The 11,029-nt window shown below is 35.7% G+C and overlaps 1 protein-coding gene across 1 annotated transcript in view; it reads right to left on the reverse strand.

Moving 5' to 3' along the window:
- Window positions 1-308: 308 nt before the first annotated feature.
- The window catches only part of LOC107293453 (dynein heavy chain 5, axonemal), an 89,612-nt gene continuing 78,891 nt past the window's right edge, over window positions 309-11,029 (reverse strand). Inside the window, exon 38 of the mRNA XM_015822605.1 lies at window positions 309-1,864. Coding sequence (XP_015678091.1) covers window positions 1,713-1,864 — 152 coding nt within the window. The 3' untranslated portion in view covers window positions 309-1,712. The remainder of the gene's footprint in view (window positions 1,865-11,029) is intronic.

Raw genomic sequence — 11,029 nt, forward strand, 5'->3', positions numbered from 1 at the left:
TCTTGCAGTTTGAAATTCCAATATTCTAAGTTTGTTCCAACAGGACATGGAACACTTAAGCCATTTTGAATTTTCTCTCATAAGATCTCAGGCAACACAAAATGTTTTGCTAGAATACTTGAAGGAGGACTCTTTGTTCCAGGCTCAAATTAAAATACATGTTCCATTTTACCCCCTATGGAATTAAATTACTGTTGATATTATCTGGTCATTCTTAAATTCTTGAAATTTCTTTGGAGGGAGGGATTTCCACAGAATAAAACTAACCACCAATCATGGAAAACATGGCAAACTAAATTAAACAAAAATATGGTTTATTTTACACAAATGAAGAGTCAAGGTGATAAAACTGAGGAGGAAAAGAGGCAGAAAGAAAAGAAAGACACCAATAAAGCAAATAAAGGAAAAGTAGATTCATTCTCACAATCATAATAGCTCCCTGCATTCATAAAACACATGTTACTCTCCAGTCAAAAATGCATTTTGCAGATTATCTTCCTGTTTGAATGCAAGATTTGTACTTATATAATGCATAAGAAAAAATATAGTTTATATAAATAGCTTTAAAAGACTATTTTCCTCTTTATGGTTCAAAACTATAAAGGAAGCAAAGTAAAAATATAGAATTTATGAGTTCAATCTGTACAGTTCTGTTTTAATTTTCGTATTCTGATCTTTATATTTAAAGCTGGATGATTTTAATAAGGTTACAATTGATACTCAGAGTATAAAAAAAATTGAGGCCAACAAAGGCCTCATTCATGGTAGGACTGCACAACATTAGACCTAATGCAGAATATCTAGTTTGTCTTGTTGATTGCCAGATAACTGTTCTTGTCTCTTACACAAGAACTTTATCAAAAACCTCTAGCATGCATGGCTAACTGGAAATTTAGCTTAATAGATCACCATGTCTTCAAGCCTTATACTGATCAATATGTTTTTGCCTGCGCTGACATGATACAGTGACTATAAAACAAGAATTCTTTCATGTTTTTCATCTGCAAATCAGATTTGCCAATACAATCTGCAGCATTACAAATTATTGGAACCATTATTCCACCTATTTTTAAAATTTTAAATGTGCTTTACTTTTAAGCAAAGAAGTTTGCAAGAATGTATTTTTAATGCATCCTACAAATGCTTTGTTTATCAAATTATAGTAAGCCCTGGTTTGCATCCTGTGAATTGAAAATGTTCCAGGGAGGCAAGCAAACCCTGTGTTCATTCATGGAATATTCCAAGCAGCCCTGGCAATCCTTTAAATTTCTATATGTAAGAATACACGTTTTGTGGAAAGTGCCACTCAATTATTTGGAGGGAAGGGAAACCTTTAGAAATCATTAAATAATTGGTATACTTGGAAGTCATATAGATAAGATGCCAATTATAATTCAATTAGTATGATTGTTAAAATCATATTAAAGTTGCGTAAAAACCACAATTCAGTGCTTTTTTTTAAAAAGAGAACTATTGATCAAGAATATGCAGTACTTAGTGAGTATTTTTTAGTAACATTCAACTTCTTCATCTCATTTGAAAGAAGGTCAAGGTAGTGCAAAAGAATATTTTACTATATATACTTAAAAACAGACTAACCTGTGACCCAGCTAGGTTCTTATGCCCATGTAAAGAATATAATAAAAGGGCTATTCTAAAAATAAAAAAAAACTAGTAGGAAATTAGACCAGCATGCAGGTATTCTCTAAGCATTACTTGACATCACATAATAAGGCAACGCCACGTAATATCCAATGTTCAGGTGGCTGGGTGGTCCGTAGGTCCACTGCAGTAATGTAATTGAGATCTGTCCGAAGTGGTTTTTTGTAGATTGGACATGAGTATAGGCGTGGATCTTTTGAGGCTAAGAAAAGACAAACAAGGAAAGTTTATTTTTATAAGGTTGTGAAAAAACTCAAATAAAATTTAAATTAACATAGCTTAAATCAAAATGTTAAACAAGAGTTTAAATGTATAAATTATCAGATCTTAGCTTAGCCAAGGATAAATTATGAAAACCACTTATGAAAAGACATTTAGAAAGATAAAAGGAACTAAGGGAAGTTTTTTATAAACTGACATACAGAATAAGAGAAAAAAAGAGCTTCCTGAAAGACCTGAAACAGAACATTGTATATTAGGAATCTTAATACAGAGGTCCCCAACCTTGGCAACTTTAAGACTTGTGGACTTCAACTCCCAGAATTCCTCAGCCAGCTTGGTTGGCTGAGGAATTCTGGGAGTTGAAGTCCACAAGTCTTAAAGTTGCCAAGGTTGGAGACCCCTGCCTTAATATACTACACCAAATTATCACATACAGCATCTTTGCCTGTTACATGCTTTTCGATGTGTTGATTTTCTTAGCGAATAAGCAATAAAATATGCATAAAAGTGTTTTTAAAAGTATTGCCTAGCTATATTTTAATCAAAAGGTTTGAGTGACTAAAAAGGGTTTAAACCTCCATATCGCTCCCTCCACCACTTCAACAGTTTCACTTCACAGGAAAGAAAGCATCAGACAATAACCTTAACACTCCAGGGAGACAGACAGAAAAGCAGATGCTCCTCCAGGAAATTATACATCAAAGCAGATGGGAGTTTAAAAATTAAAAGCAGCATGTTGAATTGGGTCCAGCATATAACGCGCAGGCATAATATGTTTTTCAAGTAGCTCAACTCTAGTCAGCCTTTCAAGATAATTAGAATTTCTAGGCCATTTTAAAAAAAGAAACATTTATACAGCAATACAGTAATTCAATTGAGAGAGTACCAGAATGTGGATAATTATTGCCAGATATCTTTGTCCAGGAAGGTTAATTATCAGTGTATCAGACCAAGGGCCCATCCATACTACAATGGTAATATGCTCCCAATGATGGGAGAAAAGGATTCCAACAAAACAAAATGCCATTTTCCAACCTTTTATCATACCTCTGAGAGGCCAATAATTTTGCTGCCCTCAAAGAAAGTAATATGGGTTACTTTCAGAACAGGAATTGGTTTTACTCTTCCAACCCAGATAAATAACTTCCAGAGATTCCTCCTCAACACACTGGATTGTCAAGGCACGTGGTCTTCTGTCACAATAGCTGGGAAAACACTACTTTCTGCCAGAACTCAATGAACTGATCTAAGAGATAGAAGCCACCTAGTCCATCATTAAGTAATTGACATGTTATGTCTATGGAGATACTCAATCATCCAGGTCATGGTTGTCCCAAAGCTGCTTTTCCAAAAGGCAACTGAATTTTCTTGGTATTTTCCTTGAAAACATTTCATTTCTCATCCAAGAGACGTCTTCAGTTCAGAAGCTGCCTTTTGGAAAAGCACCTATGGGACAATTGACATCCTGTGTCTATTCAGCTGTGTGAATGAGCTCTAAGTTGATAAAAGATATGGAATCACAAAGCTCACTTGGGCCTATAGTGACAATGATGGAATACAAACCATCCAACATTATTTGGAACAAACCTGATTCCCTAAAACAGGAATGGACCCACTTCCCCTATCAATGTTGCCGATTATCAAGTCTCATCAGCATAGTCAGTGGTAATGAATAATGAAAGTTATAATCAGTATCTGGAGAGTCATGCTTTACCCATCCCCAATTTAGAGACAGTTCTGTTGGAGTAGAATATCACTGAACATGCCAGAAGTACCTACAAAACTGGAGGTAAGATGGATGGCAAAAAAATTACTGAACAAATAAATAAAGGAAAACTTGCCTGACTGAGTTTCAGATTTTTTTTCCTCTCATCTTTTCCATTACTGTTAGTCCCACCTGGTAGAACAACCAAGAAGCAACTCCACAGAAAGGCTAAGATTACTTTAGGAGTTTCCGGTGATGTCGCTGCAAGATGGGCGCTGGGGAATGAATCTCCCTTCCCCAAGCCCAATTTCTACCAGCTGGGGAGTCCAATAGACCAAAAGTCGCCCCGTAGAGGAGACTGGCCAAAGGGTGAAACTGCAGACCATGGCCCAGTGGTAGCTGGCCCTCTTGATCCAAAGGAGCCCTCGGGACTGGCAGAAAGAAAGGCTGACCACACCCATGTGGTCTGCCAGAAGCAGCTGATCATCAGAGACAATGAATTTTAAAAGCGGAAGGCAAAACAGCTGATCTGGGTGAGATTATTTTCCTTATCTCTCTACAAGTGAAAATATCGGATCTGGGAAACACAATTCAAAAGCAAGAAATCCCCAAGCTCCAGGGAGGGGGGATTTTTTCCTTACCCCTCCCTCCTGAACTATACATGGCGGTTTAAGCTTTGGGGAAATTAAAACTGACTTATAACATTATTGTGAAGATGACTGAGGCATAAAAGAAGGATAATTTGAAAAACTTTGGGATTTATAATTTTTTTTTTTGTTTATTCCTTGTTTGGAAATCATGGGGTTTTAACTTCTTAAACTTTTTTTAAAGTATGGTGGGAATGGATACCTAATGACATCTAGTGGCACAACTGAGAACTACACTCAACCTTGCTTTTCCTTGTCTTTATCTTACTGAGTTGCCCTGATTGGAGTCTTAAAACTTGGCTGTATGTTTAAAGATTTTGGTGTCCTTGGAATTTAAAGTCCTGAAGATTGTGGCTGAAAAAGAAAGAGTCTTTTTGGATTGCCCTGTCCTACAGGGTAGATTACAATTATAAATAAAAACTGTGTTTGACGTCATCGGACTTCCCTGGATTACAAATGCAGCTTGACCTGGAATTTTTACAAGCTGTTTTTAAAGAGCAAATAACAAGAAATCCCTTCAAACAGAATACTTTTGATTACAAATTTTGGTATATTTTTTTCCTCTTTTTTCTTTTCCCCTTTTTGCTCTTTTTTAACATTTACTATTTTTATTGTTTACCTCTTCTATTTGTTAGGAGCCTATTGGATTATAAATTTTGACTTACTTGGTGGATTACAACATAAAGATAAAGATGAGCGCTCCCAACTTATCTAAAGTTGGAAAAAAAGGATCTTCTGCTCCCTCTTCGGCTTCTGCAAGTCCAGTCTATCAGAGATCAATTGATACAATGCTTCAACAAGAAAAGGCTAATACCTTCCAAAAGGACACTCAAGCAACCCTACAAGCAATTTAAGAAGCAATTGCTACTCACATGGCGGTCACAACGAGAAACCATGAGGAGTTGAAAAGTGATTTTGATAAAATGAATCAAAAAGTTAACAATATGGATTCTCAATTTGAAAATTTTAAACAGATGATCACAGATAATCAACAAAGAATTCAAAAAATAGAAGATAAATCAACTGAGGTTGACCAGAAACTAGAAGTTTTAAAAGATGAAAATCAGAAATTGATCCACATCAAGGAAGAACTAGAAGACATGATAGCTGGGATGGTGATGGAAAGAGCTTCATACTTTTTAAGATTTCAAAATATAATGGAAGATAAGGAAGAGGATCTCCTAGGCTTCATAACAAAATTATTGGCAGACACATTAGGAACTGGGAAACAGCAAATGGAAGGAGAATTAGACCAGATCTATTGAGTCAACTCAAAGTATGCTAGAAGAAATAAAGTCCCCAGGGAAGTACATGTTAGATTTCTTAAAAGATCTACAAGAGACAAGATTTTGAGAAAAGACGAACCTTTGAAATACAAAGAAAAAGAAATTGTAGTCCTCAAACAAATTCCTAGGAGAATAAGAGAATCCCGAAGAGAATATCAGATTCTAACTAGGAAATTAATTGAAAAAGGAGTGAATTTTATATGGCTGATTCCAGAAGGGGTTTTAATTTACTGGGATACAAAAAGATATAGACTGGATACGCCACTTAAAGCAATGGAATTCTTCGACAACGACAGAGCATTCTTGGAAAGAGGTGACTCTGAATCCAGTGCAAAGAGAGAAACAAAGAAACAGGAAGAAATGGCAGTAGAAGGAGCAGTCAAACCAAGAGAGGAGGAAGAAATTAAAAACACATATACAGAAGAAGGAGCAAGACCAAGAGATCAGAGACAGATAAGATAGACTAGAAGATTAAGACCTAGATATATTTGAAAGAGATGGAGGAGAGTGGGATTTTGTCAATGAATATAAATGGACTAAATTCTCCTTCAAAAAGGAGAAAAATCTTTACACGATTACAAAAATTAAAAATGGATATAATTTGTCTTCAAGAAACACACATTAAGAGACAACAATATAAGTTGTTAAAACAACCAAAAATTGGTAAACTTCACTTTGCATTAGCACTTCAAAAGAAAAGAGGAATAGCTCAATACATTAAAGAAACAATGAACCCCAAACAAATTTATGTGGATGAAGGGGGCGAATATTAATGGTGGAAATAATGATGGATCAAAAACAGATACTGATGGTAGCAATATATGCACCAAGTGATAAACAAGAACAATTTTACCAAAAACTATATAAAAAATATTAGATTTAAACTATCAAAATCTTTGTATAATGGGAGACTTTAATGCAATAACAGATGGAACTGTGGACTACAAAAAACACCAAACAAGGGAGAAAAGGAGGAAATATATTACCTAAAGCATTTTTTAAAATGACAGAAGAACTCTGTGTCCAAGATATATGGAGAGAAAAAAATCCAAATAAATTACAATATACATTTTACTCAAATAGACATAAATAATAGTCTAGAATTGATATGATATGGACATCTTTGGAACTTAATATGATGATACAAGAAATTGAGATAGAAACTAATGTTTGGGCAAATCATAACCCAATAAAGATGACTTGGAGAGGTACTAAGAAAAAATTAAGATGGTCCTTGAATAAATCTATATTGAAAGAAAAAGAATTTCTACAACTAGCGACAAAGGAAATGGATTTTTTTTCTTCAAAATAAACAAGAAAGAAGAAACATCGCTTCAAAATGTGTGGGATATGGCTAAAGCATATTTCAGAGGGTTGGCTATAACTTATATTGCTATAAAGAATAAAGAAAAGAAACAACAGCAATGAAAGTTGAAGGAAGAATTCAGAAAGTTAGAATCAGAATTAGAAATAGATCCACAAAAGAAAATACTTAAGAAACAAATGGAGATAATAAAACATAAATTAAATCTAGCCGAGATGGAAATAACGGCTCAACAGATTAAAAGGGCTAAATAGAACTTCTTTAAAAATGCCAACAAGTCGGGGAGATGGTTAGCATATAGACTGAAAAAAGAAAAAGAGAAAAAATTGATAAACAAGCTGCAAGATCCAAAAGGTGAATTACAGTTTCAAAATGATACAATTAAAAAAATTATTAAAGATTATTATGAGATACTTTATAAGGCAGAGGAAATTCCAAAAGAAAAAATACAGCAGTATTTAAAAAAAGCAGACTTGCCAAAAATTCCAGAGAATATTCGAAACATATTAAATGGAAAAATATCAATGATAGAGATTATAAAGGCTATAAAAAGGCAAAAAAAATGATAAGACTCCTGGCCCAGATGGATTACCTGCAGAGTTTTATAAATCATTACAAGATGTATTAAGTCCAATCCTGAAAGAACTGTGTAATGAAATACTCCTGGAGGTTAAAATACCAAATACATGGACTGAAGCCAACATTACTTTAATATCCAAAGAAGACTGATTTAATGCAAATAAAAAATTATAGACCAATATCACTATTAAATGTAGATTATAAAATCTTCGCCTCAATAATGGCAGAAAGATGAAGAAATTTTTTTTTTATTTTTTTTTATTGAAAATTTTTAAAAGTTTTACAATATATCTCCCCACCTCCCTCAACCCACCCTTCCCCACCCCCCTCCCTTCCCCCCGACTTCCCAGAGCTACACACAGGGTTTACAATACAATAATTATATTCTATCTTAAATTATGTTACCCTAAAATTAACAATTCTATAACNATATGTATCTTTCTTGTGAATAATCCTTCACATAGGCTGAAATCTTGGCCATTTCTGCTAGATTTGAAACTTTAAATGCCCAATCTTCTATAGTAGGCAAACAATCCGTTTTCCAACATTGAGCTATTTGATTGAATTTATACATACAGACCAAAATGGTTTTCTACCTAAAAGACAGATAAAAAATAATTTAAGAATGATTCTTGATGTGTTAGAGCAGTGGTGGCGAACCTATGGCACGGGTGCCAGAGGCGGCACTCAGAGCCCTCTCTGTGGGCACGCGCATCGTCGCCCCAGTCCTGGGCCTTCAACTGGGTTTTATAAAACCTTTTCACTTTAGGCCTCCACCACCGTGTGGAAAAAAAAAAAGGTTCAATCAGTCAATTTCAACTTTTCACGGGAAAAAAAAAGATCTTGTAAAGTTGAAATTGATTGATTGAACTTTTTAGTCCCACCCAGTCTGCCGTTACCACCGCAGCCACGCCCACCCAATGGGCCATGCCCACCCAATGGGCCACACCCACCCCTGGCACTCGACCATGCATAGGTGGGGTTTGGGTTGCAGTTTGGGCACTCAGTCTCTAAAAGGTTCGCCATCACTGTGTTAGAGTATTATGAAATTCATTCAGGGAAACAGATGGCTTTAATATTCCTTGATGCACAGAAAGTGTTTGACAATGTAAACTGGCAATTTATGTTCCAGCAATTTGCAGAAATGGATTTTGGAAAAAAAATAGCCAAAATAATTGTAAATGGAGATCTTACAGAAAACTTCAACATTAAAAAGGGTACAAGACAGGGATGTCCACTATCTCCATTGCTATTTATACTAACATTGGAAGTACTGAATAGGAATATTAGACAAGATATAGAAATTAAAGGACTGGAGATAAAAGATAAAGAATATAAACTACAAGCATTTGCAGATGATTTGGTTTTCATATTGGAAGATCCATTGGATACAAGGACTAAACTTATGAAGAAAATAGAAAAATATGGAGAAGTGGCAGGGTTGACAATAAACAGAAAAAAGACTAAAGTGTTAACAAAGAATCTAACAGAAAAACAAAAAAATCAACTAACAAAAAACAAATCTTCAAATTTATCTAACAGCAAGATGTGTAACAATAAAAGATAACTATGTAAGACTGCTAAAACAAATAAAATTGGATTTGGAAAAGTGGAAAAACTTCCAACTTTCAATGTTGGGGAAAATAGCAACAGTGAAAATGAATACCTTACCAAAAAATACTCTTTTTATTTCAAACGATTCCTGTAAGGCTGGGAAAAGCCTTTTTTGATGAACTGAATACAACAATATTGAAATTTATCTGGCAAGGATAAAAAGCTAGAATTAGATTGAAAATGCTACAAGAAGCGAAAGAAAGTGGAGGATTTGAACTCCGGACTGGATGTTATACTACCAAGCAACTATTTTAACATGGCTTAAAGAATGGATAATGCTTAAGAGACGAAAGACTATTGTACTTAGAGGGGCATGACCTACAAATTGGTTGGCATGCCTTTCTGTGGTATGGGAAGAATAAAATACATAGATACTTTCAAAACCATTTTATAAGTAATGCACTTCTTTCAGAATGGGAAAAAAATAAAAGAAAAAAATTATATTAAGATACCTGGATGGCTTTCAACAATGGAAGCTTTTGCTTACCCAAATTTAATTACCTATGATAAAGTTGTGACTTATAAAGATATTTTGGACAATGAAGGAAAATTGAAAGACAGAACAAGGTATTGATCTAGCATGGTGGCCATATCTACAAATTCAAACGAGATATGAAAAAGATGTTAAAACAATGGGATTTTATAAAGAACAGACAGAATTTGATCAGATACTGTTAAAAACAGATGAAAAGTTGATTAAGAAATTCTATAGATTTCTGTTAAACTTAAAGATGGAGGAAGAACAAGTAAAAGAAACAATGATAACATGGGCAAAGAACTTTGGATATAATATAGAATTAGAAGACTGGCAAAAGTTATGGGAAAGAAATGTTAAATTAACTAAAGCAGTGGCATATAAAGAAAACATATATAAAATGTTTTACAGATGGCATATGACACCAGTGAGATTAGCAAAAATGTTTAAAAATACTCCAAACAACTGTTGGGAATGCAAAGACCAGGCACTTATTATCATATCTGGTGGGCATGCCCTAAAGCAAAAAGATTTTGGGTTAAAAATACATTTATGATTGGAGAAAATGACTAAAAAACAGACTTTAAGCCAGAATTATTTTTGTTAGGAATAATAGGAGCAAATTATGAGAAAGATTGCATATATTTAATACTACACGTACTAACGGCAGCAAGAATTGTATTTGCCCAACATTGGAAAAATGAAAATTTACCAGCTGAAGAAGTACTAATTAAGAAAATTTTAGAGTGTGCAGAAATGGATAGATTGACTTTAAAGATAAAAGAGAAAGAAGACTCAGTGTATTTTAGACTATGGGATAATTTCTATCAATGGCTAGAAAAACGAGTTAGAAAGGAATGTGATATGTAACTTTGAATATATATTAGCAAGAAGAAGACTACTGAGCGATTACTTAACATATTTTTATGATAATTAACTATTATCTATTGTTGTTTGTTAAACACATGAACCCAGACATTATGCGTGAGAGATGGCGGTCTTCGGTGAATAGCTCCGAAAACGCGGAGCCCGAAATGGCTAAAGGGGGAGCTTGGAAAGCTCCTTGAAAACTCCTTGAAAGGTCCGGAGACTCCCCCCCTCCCGGTAAGCCCCCCAGGACTAGATACGGGACGTATGGGGGCGTGGGGGACGTGGAGCCGACTGGCTACCGTTTTTCGGCCTCTTCGGCTTCCCCGGCCTTCCGTCCTCGGCGGTCCCGTTGGTGGCTTGTAGGTGGCTTTTCCGGTGGCTCTTGGGGTGGACAGCTCGGCCCGAATCGCTCGGCCCGGATCGTCTGACTGCGGAGGTGCTCATGAGGGAGGCAGCGGCCTGGGCGGCTCGTATGGCTCCTCCTCATGGGAGATGGCACGGATGGCTCCTGGGCGGCCCGGATGACCTTTCCTCGTGGCGGCCTGGGCGGCTTCCTCTGGGATGGCGGCCTGGGCGGCTTCCCCTGGGCGCCCGCTTTGATCGTGGGGGTTTTTCTGGCTGCCCCCCTCGGCCCCTTCCGGATTC

Source organism: Protobothrops mucrosquamatus, unplaced genomic scaffold (genome assembly GCF_001527695.2).
Source record: "Protobothrops mucrosquamatus isolate PMUCROS unplaced genomic scaffold, P.Mucros_1.0 scaffold1621, whole genome shotgun sequence".
NCBI lineage: Eukaryota > Metazoa > Chordata > Lepidosauria > Squamata > Viperidae > Protobothrops > Protobothrops mucrosquamatus.